Genomic DNA, 18,158 nt, shown 5'->3' with positions numbered 1-18,158 from the left:
TTGTTCTGTTGTTATATGTCATTGAGTAGTTGCTAACAGATACTGATGCTATAAGGACATAGGGTTTCCTCACTGTATCTTTATGGGAGCAAATCAGCAGCTCGTTTCGCCCATGGAGCAGTTGGTAGGTTCAAACTTCTGACCTTTTGGCTAGTGCTGAATGATTAACCATTGTGCCACCAGAGTTTTTCTTTTATTATACGAATGTAATTTTTATCTTTTTTTGTATGCTTTAGATTTACAAATACGTATCTTATTAAGTGCAAAAATACTTACGTTTATTTCCTAGTTAGGAGTTATCTTAAGAAAAACACATTTTGATATTGTCTTTATTTGAGATACAAGTGTTTAAAGCTTGACGTACTTGTAATGTAGCTATGATTAAAGAGTTATCTTTCCTTAGTTACTTTAATATTACTCATCTGTTTAAAATTCAGATAGAAAATTTGAATGAAAAATTACAAAATGCCAAAGAACAACTTCGAGAAAAAGAGTTTATGATGTTACAAAATGAACAAGAGATAAGTCAACTGAAAAAAGAAGCTGAAAGAACACAACAAAAGATGAAAGAAATGGAAAGTGTAAGCAAACTATACAACTAGTATTATGTGAAGAGTAAAATAATCCTTTATGTTTTAAACTGGTTCATTTCATATTCAGAAACTGTGCCATAAATACTTTGAAACTGTTTGTGTCTTGGAACTGGTGGTCTAGGTATTGGCAAGGGCAGTGTCTTATTTATCTTTGTATTCTCCACTGGTCTTGACATGGCATCTATCACAAAGTTATCCACAATAAATGCTTATTTGATCAACACAGATTTATTGAGATATTGTAACAAAGCTGAAAGATGCAGATGTTAATAAGGTATAATCTTTGTCCTTAAGGAACTCCATCTAGAGAATGACATTATTGAGGCCAGGTGTACTATCGAGTTACCATATGAAGTTTGATGACTTCTTATCATCAGATTTCATGTTTATTGATCAGTGGATCCATCCAACTCATTTGACTTTTAAAAAAGTGAATTTACTTCCAAGGGCTTCTTGTGGATGTAACTTTTTCTTGTTTTTAAGCACTATACTCAACCTTAAAACTTTTATCTCTTTATTGGATTTAACTAGCTGATTGATTGATTATCTGTCTCTCCCACTAGAATATAAATTGCATATGGAACAGCCACTTTGTCTCCTGTGTTCACTGCTATATCCTCAATATATATTACACAGTAATCATCAACAAATATTTGTTGAATTGTACATGTAAATCAAGCAGAGTCTCTGAGAGCACATTTGGAGCACAGTGAGAAAAATGATTACTGGCTCAATAATTTCAGATTCTCTAATAAGTACCAGCCACTCTGAGGAAGAAAGATGAGGCTTTCTGCTTCTGTAAAGATTTATAACCTCAGAAACCCTACACAGGCTCGCTATGCATTGGAACCAACTCCATGGCAAATAACTACCGCCACCAATTAGTACTAACTACAAATATTTACATGATTACATGTATATATACATATATACAAGGGGGCTTCAATACATTTGTGAAAAAATTTCCATTACCTTTTGATAACTATTTTCCATAAACTTTTTGAAGCCCCTTCATATAACATGGTTGAAACCTGGACCCCTGTTCTAGAAATCAGGGCCCCAGTAATTTGTACTGGTTTCTCTTCTTGTCAGTCCTGACATCAAGTTCCATAACCTGTGCAAACCAGTTCGGGTAGACTAAGATCACCCACTTTTGGTGCCAGATTGTGTGGTGGATAATATATGCCACTTTACATATCAGCTGCATCCTATGGAACTTTTAGCTTCCTTTCTCTATTCAGTTTAGACCTCTCAGATGCATACTCAGCCCTTGGCGCTCTATCCCTAGCCATCTACAGCTAGGACAGGTACCAACCATAGCTCAAGAGTCTGTATGACTTCCTCCACTTCAGACCAGCTGTCCCCATATTTAAGATTTTCCTTTATACGCTTCTGAATACCAGCTGAAAGTTTGAAGTCCACATGACTCCCTGTACTTTAGACCAGTTTGTCACATTACTTGTTTGGGGTCGAATCATTTACTGGAATGACTCACAAAATTCACCATACTTACTACAGATTTATTACAACCAGAAAAGATACAAAGGAAGAAATGCATAGGGTAGGGGGTAAGGTCTGGAAGGGTAAATCGCATATGGAATCACAAAGCATGGTGCTTTGATGTCCCAAAGGAGAATGTGCTACCCACTCCCATGCATGGTTACCAACCAGGAAACTCCTCTGAGCCTTCACCTTCAGGACTCTTCAGCCTCACTGCATGACCTTGATAGATTATATTACATCTTGTGAGGCTTAGTTAACATTATGTCCCTAGGTGGTTCTACTTGGTCTGGTCAGCCCCCATTCATTAGCGTCAGGTTTATGTATAACTTAAAAGAACTGGAAATAAGGCCAAATAGATTTTTGCAAGATGATAACAAACTTCACAGTTTTCTCCTAACCTGCCTCTTCCAGATGGTTTGAAATTACTAGCTAACTTTTCATTGATGTATATATTTTTTTTCTCGAAAGGAAAAAAAGGGAGTAGTGGCCCCTGTGGCAGGCACACTTCGCTGTAGCGGAGGATATGATCAAGGTCTGACTCAGCTATGTAAATCACTGGTGGACTTTGACGACCCTTGCTAGTACAGTCTTCATTTTGGACATAGATAATCAAGCTACTACTTTTTTTCATTATATTATTATGCATTCTGTCATAACTATTACATTAAATGATTAAAGACTATACAGCACTCAGCTTGCATATTTAAAATTATGCAGAAGATGTGAATAAGGGTTCCAGATTGATACAGTGCTTTGGTAATTTTCTTTTCACAAAAGCATAAGACATTTTCTGAATATCAGTTTTACAGTGGATGATAACTTCATTGTATATTAAATTTAATAGAGGTTTAGTTTGAGGGGGAAATTCACTTATTAAAAATCAGAATAAGAAACAGGATGTCTATGAATTTAATTTTATTTCGACACTTGCAAATATCTTGCTCCTTTCATGTTCAGGTTATGAAAGAGCAGGAACAGTACATTGCAACTCAATACAAAGAGGCTGTAGATACGGATCAAGAATTGAGACTAACCCGGGAGCAGCTGCAGAACTCTCGTACAGAAATGGTGGAGGCTCGTCGTCAACAAGTACAAGCACAAAGAGAAATAGAAAGGCTCTCAAGTGAACTAGAGGAAATAAAGCAACTCTCTAAGGAGAAAGTAATGTATTCAAAATAATTTTGTTATAATACTAATACTAATATTTTGAATGTTCACATTTTTTAACTGTAGAATATAATTGTAAAATTTAACTGCATTGTACTTAGCCTAATTTTGTAAAAAGATTAGAAAGTCTCTCAGAACTAACTGAGTTTTGGCAAAGTAATTGTTGTTGTTAGGTGCCATCAAATTGATACCTACTTATAGCGACCCTAAGCACAACAGAACAAAACACTGCCAGCCTCACAGTCGTTGCTATGTTTGAGCCCAATGCTGCTGCCACTGTGCCAATCTGTCTCATTGGGGGTCTTCTGCTTTTTCTCCGACCCTACGTTTTACCAAACATGATATCCCTCCTGAACAGTATGTTAAAAGTATGATAGATGAAGACTGGCCATTCTGGCTGTACTTCTTCCAACACAGATTGGTTTGTTCTTTTGCCAGTGCATGGTACCTTTAATATTCTCCTCCAACACCAAAACTCAAGTGCATCAGTTCTTCTACGGTCTTCCTTATTCACTGTCCAACTTTCAAAAAATGGATTTAGAAAGTATTTTTAGACTTTTAAGTGAGTTAAAAGTATCACTTGAAGAATAGCTAGTACATATTTTTTTGAGTAAAATTTTTACATTTGTAGCCACTTCTATATATTTAAAAAATTAATCTAAATGTGTAAGTAACTTTATAAAACCTGTAGTCTAGAAGTAAATGTGACTTTATGAAACCTGTAGTTTAGAGGTAAATGTGTAACTTTATGAAACCTGTATTGGAGTGGTAGATGCTTTTTTTTTTAGGTACTTAGCTGCTTTTATTGGAGTCATTCATAGATTATTTATTTATTTTTACGTTTTTATTGTGAATTATGTGATTGTTTACATGAGAGAACATTAGCTTTACATTCATCCTATTGTATATTGTTTCATTGCCATGGTTATAATCCCCTCCATGCATCATCAGCCAGCCAAAGGGTATACCCTGCAACCTTGCCCCTCGGTCGTCAGCATACAACCCATCTCCCTCTCTGGTCTAGAGTCCCCAGCCGCTCCATCTCTCCACATCTTTGTCTCTGCCTCCATCTCTGGTGTCATTGTTTCTCTGGGTCGGGTCCCACAGGTAGATGCTTTTAAAAAACAAGAGCACTAATATTAATTTTATTTCTCCAGTATTTAGTAGAAGGTTAGCAATTTTGGCTTAAAAATATTTAGATTGTTATACTTGAATTAATTGCTTATACTTTAAAACAGATTATTCTCATTAGTGCCCTGGAGAAGTTCTTGTGCATTTTTTGTTCTCCAGTATGGACTCTTGATATGGCATTGTAGGATAAGCACTGGACTGCGAACCAAAAAGTTGTCAGTTCAAACCTACCAGTTCCTCCTTGGAAACCCTGTATGGGGTCACTATGAGTCAGAATTGACTTCATGGCACTTAACAGCAACATTATGGTAGCAGAATCTTGGTGTGGTGCTGTAGAATAAGCACTGGACTGCTAACTGCAAGGTTGGTAGTTCAAACCCACCAGCTGCTCCTCAGAAACAGGGTTTGTATGAGTCGGAACAGATTCAGAGGCATTTAACAACAACAGTAAAACAGTTCAGTATAGGAATTGAGTTAAAATATTTTTATCTTTTATTTTGGTTAACCAAAAATTATATTGTTGGAGTTCTGGTGTGGCGCTGTGGGATAATGCACTAGACATCAAGGTCAGTTTGAACCAAAAGATTGATGGTTCAAATTCACCAGCTGCTTCACTGAAACCCTATTCAGGGTCGCTATGAGTTGGAACTGACTCGATAGCACTTACCAACTGGGTGCTTGGGGTATACTAGGAAAAGGAAAGTTGCCTAGCCTTATCTAATTTCTGTCTTTATCAACAGTATCTAAGTTTAATACAATGGATTTTATCTAATAAATTTCTTTTTAAAAGTGAGTCAGTATGGAATTATTGATAATGATACATTAAAATATTTTATTTTAGACAAAAACTCTACATGCATATTCATGTGTCACTTTTAATTTGGGCCAATGTCTTGGTTCTCTGCTTATGGGTCCTTCAGTTAGGATTTTGCCTTACTTAAAGGAGCTCTGGTAGTGTAGTGGTTATGAATCGGGCTGCTAACCGCAAAGTCAGCAGTTCGAAACTACCAGCTGTTCCATGGGAGAAAGATGAGGCATTCTGCTCCTGTAAAGATTTACAGCCTTGGAAACCCTGTACAGGGTCGCTATGAGTCGGAACTAACTCAACGGCACATCATCACCACCATCATAGGTCAAATAACCATACTCATACTCCATCATCATCTGTAGTTTCCTTTTTTTTTTTAAGTAGTAGAGAATGAAAAGACATTTGTGAATTAATCAAGAGCTCTGGTAGCGTAGTGGTTATGAATCGGCCTGTGAACCGCAAGGTCAGCAGTTCGAAACTACCAGCAGTTCCGCGGGAGAAAGGTGAGGCATTCTGCTCCCTTAAAGATTTACAGCCTCAGAAACCCTGTGCAGGGTCGCTATGAGTTGGAACCGACTCCACGGCACTTAACAACAACAACAAATTTTACAACTATCTTGACTGCTTCTAATTGGATAGCATATTTTTGTGATTCACTTTCATTGAGCTATGTCAAATTGTATAACTTAATTTTGGCATAAAAATAACTTTATTTTTGCATATTTCATTGTTGTTGTTAAGCACTGTTGAGTTGGTGTGACTCATAGCCACCCTATAGGTTTGGATGAAAATACAACTGAGCTCTTCTCATAAGCGGCCTGAGGTAATCTCACAAAATGGTTCGCTACTCACTTGACCCAGAAAACCCCACAAAATCATGCAAATCTAGAGGTTCAAATCTCCGGGTCCATTTTAAGAACACCCATGAGTCTGCCCAGGCCATCAAGGGTATGAATATCCAGAAACTTTGCAGAAGAATGTGTACCATTCCGATGTTACAATGGTGGCCTTGGTAGGTGTGCCCGGGCCAAACAGTAGGGTTGGACATAGGGATGGTGGCCCAAAAAGAGCGCTGAATTTTTGCTGCACATGCTTAAAAATGTAGAGAGCAATGCTGAACTTAAGGGTTTAGATGTGGTCTCTGGTCATTGAGCACATCCAGGTCAACAAAGCTCCCAAGATGTTCCACCGAACTTACAGAGCTCATGGTCAGATCACCCCCTACATGAGCTCACCCTGCCATATTGAGATGATCGTCACGGAAAAGGAACAAATTGTTCTTAAACCAGAAGAGGAGGTTGCACAGAAGAAAAAGATTATCTCAGAAGAAACTGAAACAAACAAAAACTTAATGGCTCACAAGTAAGTTAAGCTTAAAATAAAATGCAAATAAAAGTAAAAGCAGGAAAAAAACAAACAAACCCACAACTGATTCTTAACAAGCAAACAAAATATCTGGTGAGCAAAAGTGCACAGGTTTATAAAGTTTACCTTACTCAAATCATATTTTCAGTAGCCTGTGAAAGTTGCATATGAAAGTTGAACAATGAATAAGGAAGACTGTAGAGGAATTAATGCATTTAGTTACAGTGTTGGAGAAGAATATTAAGATGCCTTGGACTGCCCAAAAAGCAAACAAATCTATGTTGGAAGAAGTACAACCAGAATACTTCTTAGAAACCAAGGTGGCCAGACTTCTTCTCTCATACTTAAGACATTATCAGGAGGGACCAGTCCCTGGAGAAGAACATTATGCTTGGTAAAGAGGAGGGCCAAAGAATAAGAGGGTGGCCCCCCCAGTGATATGGATTGGCACAATGGCTGCAGCAGTGGGCTCAAGCGAACCAGCAATTGTGAAAATGGCATAGGACCGGGAAGTGTTTCTTTCTGTTGTACGTAGAGTCTCTATGAGTCAGAACCGACTGGACGGCACCTAACAACACAACAAGGAACAAGGGGTTCAAGGTGGCTGGTTTGGGGGTGAGTACTGGGCCAAATTCTCAGACTTAAAATTCTACATTCCTGTTTTCTTAAGAGTCAGGACTGCCTCCCTGGTACAATGTCTTATTTCAGGAGCCTTGCTGCACCTGGAACTTGGTTGGGGCACCATCTTTAAATCTACCAGAAACTAGTCAAAACACTTGAGGGGCAGAAAAATGTTTGTCTCTTTCTAAAAAGATCCTTGGGTTCCTATTGCAAGTAGTTTCCCTCTACCTCTCAGTTTTGGCTCTGGCTTTAAACAAAAAGTCTCTTCTTAACCTTTCTCTGGGTGTTATCCTTGCCACACCAGGGCTCATATAAAAAGGACATTTTTACTTTTTGGAATATGGATTTATGCAACCATATAATAGAAAACTTTAATATATCATCTGTAATGTTTATTTTTTTTCTGATTATAAAATGAATTAATAATACTCATTTCAGAAAGTTTAGAAAATACAGAGAAGAGACATATCTTTATCCAAATGTAAACCTAGCTCACATTTTAATGTAAGGACAAACAATATTTTTGAGTGTACATATATATGTATATATATATGAAAATAAATTGTATATTTAAAAATGGGGGGGAAGTGCACAGGTATATCTGACTAAGAGTAGACTATAATTTGCCAGAGTTCCATATGCTGCAGCCATTAGTTTTTTTCTATAGGAAATAATGATTAATTAACTTTACTTTTATTATGATGGCAAGCAGTGTATTATTATTCTCTCATTCCGGAGTCTCTTAAATGTATAGATTTATGAGTATGTCATTTAATAAGTTAGGATGATATGTGTATTTATATATTATAAGTGCTTATACTTTTCTGGATTGGTTTAGGTATAATAACTAAATAAGTTACGTAGCTTTTACTCAATATGTCATTTTAAGGAAGTTCGTGGAAACCATTTAGCTGAAGAATTGGGAGCTTCACAAGTACGTGAAGCTCAGTTAGAAGCAAGAATGAAAGCAGAAATCAAGAAATTGTCAACAGAAGTAGAATCTCTCAAGGAAGCTTATCATCATGAGGTAATAATAATAAAAATAAAAAGGTTTCATTAGCCCCCAGTAAAGTGGGTTGACTTATGTGAATAAAAATATAAGTCTACCTTTTTCAAATGTTCATTGTAGTTGTCTATAAGTCATAATTGTGATCTTCATTGCTGATAGTCTAATCATACAATTTGATTCTGAAATTTATCAAGCATTCAATCAAAATGTATTGATAGTTATTGGTGATTGGAATGCAAATATTGTAAACAAAGAGCCAGGATCAGTAGTTGGAAAATGTGGCCTTTGTGATAGAAAAAATCTTGGAGTTTGCATGACAGAATTTTGCAAAACCAGTGATTTATTCATTGTAAATACATTTTTTATACAACATACGAGGTAACTGAACACATGGACCTTTCCATTTGGAATACACAGAAATCAAATTGACTACTTCTGTGGAAAGAGACGGTGGACAAGCTCTATATCATCAGCCAAAAAAGTCTGGGGGCCAACTGTGAAGCAGATCATCAATTGCTTATATGCAAGTTCAGACTGAAGATGGAGAAAATGACAAGTCCATGAGAACCAAAATGTGACCTTGAACATATCCCAACTGAATTTAGATATTATCTCAAGAGCAGGTTTGATGCTCTTGATGTGTAAGACACCAGAGACCAAGACCAGAAGAGTTGTGTGATGACATCAAGAACATCATAAATTGAAGAAAGCAAAAGGTCATTAAGAAGACAAAATGGAAAAGACCGAAATGGATGTGAGAAGATACTCTGAGAATTGTTCTCCATTGTAGAGATGCTATAAAGCAAATGGAAGAAGTGAGGAAGTATAAGAGCTGAATGGAAAATTACAAAGATCAGCTCAAGAAGACAAAGTCAGATATTGTAACAAATGTGCAAAGACCTGGGTTAGAAAGCCAAAAGAGAAGCACACGCTCAGCATTTCTCAAGCTGTAGAAACTGAAGAAAAAACTCAAGCTTCGACTTTCAATATTGAAGGATTCTATGGGCAAAATATTGAATAATGCCAAAAGCATCAAAAGAAGATGGAATACATAGTCACTGTACCAAAAGAAAATGTTCAGTGTTCAACTATTTCAAGAAGTAGTATATGATCAAGAGCTAATGATATTGAAGATTTTCAAGGTGCACTGAAGGCACTGGCAAAGACTGAGGTTCTGGGAATTGATTGAGTACAAATTAAAATCTTGAAACAAACTGATGCAGCACTGGAGGCACTCACTCATCTCTGCCAAGAAATTTGGAAGACAGCTACCTGGCCAACTTAATTGGAAGAGATCCATATTTGTACCCATTCCAAACAGAGGTGATCCAACAGAATGCAGAAATCATCAGACAGTATCACATACAAGTAAACGTTTGCTTAAGATAATTTAAAAATAGCTGCAACAATTCATTGACAGGGAGCTGCCAGAGGTTCAAGCCAGATTTAGATGAGGTTGTGGAACGAGAAATACCAATTCTGACATCAGATGGATATTAGCTAAAAGCGTAGATTACCAAAAATATGCTTATCTGTGATTTATTGACTATGCAAAGGCTTTTGACTATTTGGATCATGACAAGCTATGGATAACATTGCAAAGAATGAGTTTCCAGAACAGTTCATTGTGCACATGGGGAACCTGTACATAGACCAAGAGGCAGTTGTTTAAACAGTTTAGAATCAGGAAATAGTTTAATGGCTTAAACCAAGAAATGGTTTAAAATCAGGAAAGATGTGTTCCAGGGTTGTATTCTTTCACTATATTTATTCAGTTTGTATGCTGAGTAAGTAATCCATTAATCTGGGTTATATGAAGAAAAACATGGCATCAGGATTGGAGGAAGACTCATTAACAACCTGCAATGTACAACCTTGTGTGCTAAAAACATAAAGAACTTAAAATGCTTACGGATGAAGATTAAAGACCACAGCCTTTCGTATGGGTTGCATCTCAATATAAAGAAACCAAAATCCTCACAGGCGCACCCATAAATAATATCAAAATAAGTGGAGAAAAGATTGAAGTCGTCAAAGACTTCATTGTGCTTTGATATCCACTATCTACACTCATGGAGGCAGCAGTCAAATCAATCGATGTATTGCATTATGCAAATCTGCTGCATAAGACCTCTTCAAAGTTTTCAGGAGCAAAGAGGACTAAAGTGTGCATGACCCAAGCCATGGTATTTTCAGTAGCCTCATACGCATGTGAAAGTTGGACAGTGACTAAGGAAGATTATAGAAGAATTGATGTATTTGAGTTTTGGTGTTGCAGAAAAATATTAAAAGTACTGTGGACTTCCAAAAGAACATACAAACCTGTTGAAAGAAGTACAGCCAGAATGCTTCTTAGGATTCAGGATGGCGAGACTTGGTCTTCATACTCCATACATATTATCAGGCGGACCAGTCTCTGGAAAAGAACATATCATGCTTGGTAAAGTGGAGGGTTAGCAAAAAAGAGGAAGACCCACAACGAGATGGATTGGCAGCAATAACGGACTTAAGCATAACAACAATTGTGAGGCTGCACAGGACTGGGCAGTGTTTCATTCTTTGGTGCATGTACATGGTCTTTATGATTAGGAACTGATTCGTAGGCACCTATCAACAACAAACGTTGAAAAAAAAAAAGGGTGTTTGCAATGAAGAACACATTGGTCTTGTAAAATTCTTTCATTTTATCTCCAGCATCATTTCTATCACCAAGACCATATTTTCCAACCACTGATCCCTCCTCCTTGTTTATTAAGTAATTCCTTAATTTTATCATATACCTAAATGGTTAAGTTTTCTCCACTTGTCTCAAAAATCTTTACTTGTTCAAATCAAGATCTAAGTAGAGTCCACTGCATTTGGTTAAGTGTTCTTAAGTAAATGTAAGACAGTTTCTTTCTCCCCTTGCTTGCATTTATATTTTGTTTAGAAATGTAATGTTTATAACTATAAACAGAATTACTTTTGAGAAAAATAAGTGAAAGTGAAAAGCCTTAGAATGTTGTTGAAACCAAATTGCCCCTATTTTCTTTCTTTTCCCTTTTCTAATTTTTGTCCTCTGTAGATACTCTCACATCAAGAAAACCATGCAAAGTGGAAGATGTCTGCTGACTCTCAAAAAACTTCTGTTCAGCAATTAAATGAACAATTAGAAAAGGCAAAACTGGAATTAGAAGATGCTCAGGACACTGTAAGCAATTTGCATCAACAAGTTCAAGACAGGAATGAAGTGATTGAAGCTACAAATGAAGCATTGCTTATTAAAGTAAGTGAATATATATATATGGAGCTCTGGTAGCATAGTGGTTACAAATCGGGCTGTGAACAGCAAAGTCAGCAGTTTGAAACTACCAGCTGTTTCGTGGGAGAAAGATAAGGCTTTCTGCTCCCATAAAGATTTACAGCCCTGGAAACCCTGTACGGGGTCGCTATGAGTCGGAACTGACTCTGTGGTACGTAATCACCACCACCAAAGTAAATGAACAAAGTACATGAAGCAAATGTATGAGAAAGTAAGTTTATGACTTATTTTTCCTGTCCTTGTTGGTTGTAGAGGGTTGTATGACCAACTATGACCACTTTAAATACAAAGCACTGCATTTAGAAAGCATTGCATTTGGTAATTTTAAAGATGATGCTATCATATTACCAACAGAGAAATAGTCTATAAATGTCTACTTATAAATTCATCAGCCATAATAATTGCTTGTTGTTATTGTTCAGTGCTGTCGAGTTGATTCTGACCCATAGCAACCCTGTATAGGGATTCTGAGGAGCAGCTGGTGAGCTTGAACTGCTGACTTTGCAGTTCAAACAGCTTTGCAGTCTGGCACATTAACCCACCAGCGCCACACCAGATGGTTTTATATTCCATGTACCTAAAAAAAGTGGAAGCATTTTTCAAAATTTATCAAGTTCCTTTAAAAACCATAAAGTATAAATGACAAGATTATAATTTAAAAAAAAATTCTACTAGATTTGAGTATAGATACCACTTTCTGTGTAGCGCATTGCTATTTGTTAACGTCTACTGATTATGGCAGTTTTCTCTGAAATTTGGAATTAATATCATTATTAATGCAGAGAAATGAAAGATGTAACATTGGTTCAAAACTGCCAATATGTGATAAAGTTGTCAGCCAGGAACTTAAAAAAGAACAAACTCAGTGGTAATTGTAATGCAATGATTGATTTTATAGCTAAATGTAAGTTAATGAAAAGAAAAATAATCAAATAATATCTCAGAAATATTACTAATTACTAATCTGAATTCTTAAGTTCCTTTTCTAGTAAAATTGATGTTTACAATTTTAGAGGAAAGGCAAATAGACATAATCTAAAATTATGCTTAGGGTGAACACTCTAATTATGCTTTTACTGAAACATTAATAATGTTCTGGGACTTTGCAACATTATATAACATTACAAATTTTCATTGTGATGAATTTATCCTAAAAATTTATATTATACTTGATTAAAACTTCCAAAGAATAGAAAAGAAAGGAATAGTCCATGCTTTATTTTAGGAAGCAAACATAACTCTGACAACCAAATCAGACAAAAACACCACAAGAAAACTGCAGGCCAGTATCTCTTACTGATATAGATATAAAAATCCTTGACAGAATGCTAGCAAGCAGAATCCAACAGTATATTGAAAGAGTCATATACCATGGCCTAGTGAAATTTATTCTATGAATACAGGGATTGTTCAACATTACAAAATCAATGAGCATAATACACCAAACCACCATTCATCTGCCAGTTTGTTGTACTGTTGTGGCTTACATGTTGCTATGATATTGGAAGCTATGGCATGAATATTTTAAATACCAGCAGGGTCACCCATGGCTGGCAGGTTTCAGTGGAGCTTCCAGACTAATTAAGATAAAAGAAAGAAGGAGAGGTGGACCACTTCTGAAGGGTTAGCAACTGAAAACCTTGTGTTAACTTAGGTGAAAGGGAAGACAATGTACAATAAGAGGGAGGTTGACAAAAAAAATGATGGCAGCAGGGGAAGGCAAGGGGAAAGTGCAATGGTTAAAGGCAACAGAGGTAAATACTGTTATATACACATATGTAGTCCTGCAATAACGGTGATCTCTGGGTAGATGCATGAATAGACACTCAAGCTGAATGCATGTGAGAGGAAGAGTGGAAGTAGAACCACAGATATATAAGGGTTTGGCATAGGATATTTGTACATGGTTATTTACTTTTGCTACAAATGTATCCATGAATGTGGTGCCACGTATAGGGGGCAAAGTTATGAAAACGTCTTAGACATTACTAAACACCTTGAAGTAGTGAGTCACTGGGCCTGGCGGCTTAGGACAATGGTCTTGGGGGACTCTGTGGTCAATTGGCATACAGTCTGCAAAGACAGTGTTCTGCATTCTACTTTGGTGAATAGCAACAGGTTCTTAAAAGTTCATTGGTACAACTGTTGGTGTCTCCCTGTCCAGAATAAACAAGAGTGATGAAAATTGAAGACACATGGTAACAATTAGTCCAGGTTATTAATGGGCCATGTGAACATCAATCTCCATGACTTTGAGACCAGAAGAACTAGATAGTGCCTGGCTACCACTACCAACTCTGAATGGGGCCATATTAGAAAATCCTGAATATAGTTGGAGAAATACATTGGACAAACCTCAAAAGTCATTTTTAAAAAGACCATTTTTACTGGTCAGAAAGAGATTGGAGGAACCCGAAACTTAACGGCCTATGACCACTCTTCAGGTCTGGAAAAGAACTCACCTTTGTGACCCAATTTTCAGCCAAGCAGTAGCTATGTATACAGGGGGAACAACAACACTAGTAAGATATGCTCACCATGGACTGGTCAGTTGTTCAAAATCAGAAGGGCAACATTTATCTAAGGGAGCTCTGGTAGCGTAGTGGTTACGAGTCAGGTTGCTAACCTCAAGGTCAGCAGTTTGAAACTACCAGCCATTCTGTGGGAGAAAGGTGAGACTTTCTGCTCCTGAAAGATTTACAGACTGGGAAACCCTATGTAGGCTCACTACGAGTTGGAACCTACTCCATGGCATGTAACCACCAAAGTTGAGAAGGGATGGGAAGGTGGGTGGAATGGAAATAGGAGGCCACAAGGAGGAAGTAGGACAGCTGTTATTGAATGGAGGGGATTGTAGTCATTGAGATGAGACAAAGTGATTTCATTTAATGTAAAACTGATGACTTTTGTCTGTAAAACTTGACTCAATTTACAATAATAAGTTCAAAGAGAAAACCAACAACATGAAAGGACAAATATTGTATGACTTCACTTACATAAAATGACAAGAAAAGGCAAATGTAGAAAGAAAAAATCTTTTTTAGTACAAGAGGTGGGAAGCAAGAGAGGCAAGAGGAAAGGGGCATTAATAGTGATAGAAAAAAATCACATTAAGGGTAGAGGTGCGTATCTGATTATTGTAATTGCTGTAACTATTTGTATACCTATCAAACACGGAATTAATAAAAGGGTGTGTTAGATATATTTACAACGATGAAGCCCCCTATCAACCCCCCCCCCCCCCCCCAAAAAAAAAAAAAAAAGAATAGCCGCTGCTTATGTATAACCAAATGTCACAGGATTTGGTTCCTTGATTTGGAGGTTTAGGGACATCTGAGTGAATTGCCCTGATAATTTGTTAAGTGCTTTGTTTTACCTCCTGGTTTGTTGTGTAGTGCCTGGGGCTTTAAAAGTTTGCAAGCAGCCCTCCAATGCACAACGTTGGTCTCTCTTCACCTGGAACAACTGAGAAAGGAGGAGAGTCAGGAGAGGAGGATATAAAATGTGTGGCTAATTGCCTCCATAAATAGCTACTTGCTTTGCCATGAAACCAGAAGAAATGGATAGTGTATGGTTACCATTACTGAACATTTTGATTGAAGATTCCATAGAAGAAAATCCATATTCAAAGAGGGAAACTATAGAAAAGAATTTCAAATTCTCATGAACTTAAGACTTTCTGAAGCCATGAAGGATAGATGAACCCCTGACACTATGTCACTGAGATAACCTTTAAACCTCAGCTTGAAAATATTGCCTGAAGTTGTCTTAAAACTGAACAATAGCTTAGCTCAACTAGTAAAAAAAAAAAAAAAAAAGCCATATATATATATATACACACACACACACACACATACCTTGACCATAGTGTTCTTTTTAAGAACTACTTATATGAGATCACCACCACTTGTCTGTCAGTTTGTCATACTGTGGTGGCTTGTGAGTTGCTGTGATTCTGGAAGCTATACCACCGGTATTTTAAATACCAGCAGGGTCACCCATGGCGGACAGGTTTCAGATGAGTTTCCAGATGAAGATAGACTAGGAAGAAGGAGTGACAAACTACTTCCAAAATATTTAGTCACTGAAAACCTTACAAATAGCAGAGAAACACTGTTAGATATAGTGCCGGAAAATGAGCCCCTCAGGTTGGAAGGCACACAAAATACAACTGGGGAAGAGCTGCCTCCTCAAAGTAGAGTTGACCATGATGACATGAGTGGAGTAAAGCCTATAGGACTAAATCCCCTGGGACCTTCATTTGCTGATGGGGCCCAACTCAAAATGAAGAGAAACAGTTGTAAAACATCCATTGAAAGTCAGAAAATGGAATGTACAAAGTATGACTATGGGAAAGTTGGAAGTTGTCAAAAATGACATGGAATGCATAAACATTGATATTTTAGCATTAGTAAGCTGAAATGGACTGGTAATCGCAATTTTGAATCTGACAGTAAAGTGGTTTACTATGCTGGGAATGACAAATTAAAGAGAAATGGTGTTGCATTCATTGTCAAAAAGAACATATCCAGATCAGTCATGAGGTACAATGCCGTCTGTGATAAGATAATATCCATTCACCTACAGGGAAGCCTGCCCAGTTAATACCACTATTATTCAAATTTACGTACCAACCACTAAAGCCAGTGAGGGTGAAATAGAAGAATTCTACCAACTTCTTCAATCTGAAATTGATCAAACATGCAATCAAGATGTATTGATCATTACTACTGATAGGAATGCAAAGGTTGGGAGCAAAGAGGAAGGATCAGTAGTTGGAAAATATGGCCTTGGTGATAGAAATGATGCTAGAGATCGCATGATAGAATTCTACAAAACCAACGATTTGTTCATTTCAAATACCTTCTTTAGACAGCATAAGAGATGATTATACACATGGACCTCGCCAGATGGAATACATAGAAATCAAATTGAATATATCTGTGGAAAGAGACAACAGAAAAGCTCCATATCATCAGTGAAAACAAGGCTGGGGCAGACTGTGGAACAAACCATCAATTGCTCATATGCAAATTCAAACTGAAACTGAAGCAAATGTAAACAAGTCCACAAGAGCCAAAATATGACCTTGAATGTATTCCACCTGAATTTAGGGATCATCTGAAGAACAGATTTGATACATTAAACACTAAAAACCGAAGACCAGAAGAGTTGGGAGATGACATCAAGAACATCATACATGAAGAAAGCAAAAAGTCATTAAGAAGACAAGAAAGAAGGAAAAGATCAAAATGGATATCAGAAGAAACACTGAAACTTGCTCACCAGCATAGAGATGCTAAAGAAAGTGGAAGAAATGAGGAGGTACAAGAACTGAACAGAAAATTTCAAAGATCACCTCAAGAAGATAAAGCCAAATATTACAACCAAATGTGCAAAGATCTGGAATCAGAAAACCAAGGAAGAACATGCTCAGCATTTCTCTAGCTGGGGGAACTGAAGAAAAAATTCAAGCCTTGACTTTCATTATTGAAAGATTCTTTGGGCAAATTATTGAGTGATACAGAAAGCATCAAAAGAAGATGGAAGGAATACATAGTCACTGTACCAAAAGGAAATGGCTGATGTTCAACTGTTTCAAGAGGTAGCATATGATCAGAAGCCAATGGTACTTAGGGAGGAAGTACAGGATGCATTGAAAGAATTGGCAAAGAACAAAGCACCAGGAATTGATGGGATAAAAGTTGAAATCTTTCAAGAAAGTGAGGCGGCACAGGGGGCACTCACTCATCTCTCCAAGAAATTTGGAAGACAACTATCTGGCCAACTGATTGTAAGAGATCTGTATTAGTGCCCATTCCAAAGAAAAGTGACCCAACGGAATACGGAAATCATCGGATAATATCTTTGATATCTCATGTAAGTAAAGTTTCACTAAAGATAAAGAAACGGCTGCAAGCATACATTGACAGAGAACTTCCAGCGGTTCAAGCCGGATTCAGAAGAGGCCGTGGAATGTGGCATATCATTGCTGATGTCCGATGGATCTTGGCTGAAAGCAGAGAATATCAGAAAGATGTTTACCTGTGCTTTATTAACTATGCAAAGGCTTTCAATTGTGTGGATCATGACAAGCTATGGACAACGTTGCGAAATATGAATATTCCGCAACACTTAAATTGTGCTCATGAGGTATCTGTACATGGACCAAGAGGCAGTTGTTCAAACAGAATGTGGGAACACTGAATGGTTTAAAATTAAGAAAGGTGTGTGACAAGGTTTTGTTCTTTCACCATACTTACTCAACCTGTATGCTGAGCAAATAATCCAAGAAGCTGTGGGTTATATGAAGAAAAACGCATCAGGATTGGAGGAAGAGTCATTAATAACCTGAGATATGCAGATGATACCACCTTGCTTGCTGAAAGTGAAGAGGACTCAAAACATTTACTGATGAAGATCAAAGAGCATAGTCTTCAGTATGGATTACATCTCAATATAAAGAAAACAAAATCCTCACCACTGGACCAATAAGCAATATTCTTATCAACAGAGAAAAGATTGAAGTTGTCAAGGGCTTCATTCTTCTTGGGTCAAGTATCAACACTCATGGAAGCAGCAGTCAAGAAATCAATTAACGTGTTGCATTAGGCAAATCTGCTGCACAAGACCTTTTTAAAGTGTTGAAGAGCAAAGATG

At 37.1% G+C, this 18,158-nt stretch overlaps 1 protein-coding gene across 1 annotated transcript in view; it reads left to right on the top strand.

Moving 5' to 3' along the window:
* Positions 1 to 18,158, top strand: part of CCDC18 (coiled-coil domain containing 18) — a 209,898-nt gene that overhangs the window by 177,623 nt on the left and 14,117 nt on the right. The window contains exons 22-25 of the mRNA XM_006831049.1: positions 438 to 581; positions 3,054 to 3,257; positions 8,078 to 8,215; positions 11,262 to 11,462. Of these exons, the coding sequence (XP_006831112.1) occupies positions 438 to 581; positions 3,054 to 3,257; positions 8,078 to 8,215; positions 11,262 to 11,462 (687 nt within the window). The remainder of the gene's footprint in view (positions 1 to 437; positions 582 to 3,053; positions 3,258 to 8,077; positions 8,216 to 11,261; positions 11,463 to 18,158) is intronic.

Source organism: Chrysochloris asiatica, unplaced genomic scaffold, assembly GCF_000296735.1.
Source record: "Chrysochloris asiatica unplaced genomic scaffold, ChrAsi1.0 scaffold00002, whole genome shotgun sequence".
Lineage (NCBI taxonomy): Eukaryota > Metazoa > Chordata > Mammalia > Afrosoricida > Chrysochloridae > Chrysochloris > Chrysochloris asiatica.
This window is presented reverse-complemented; position numbering and strand designations above follow the sequence as displayed.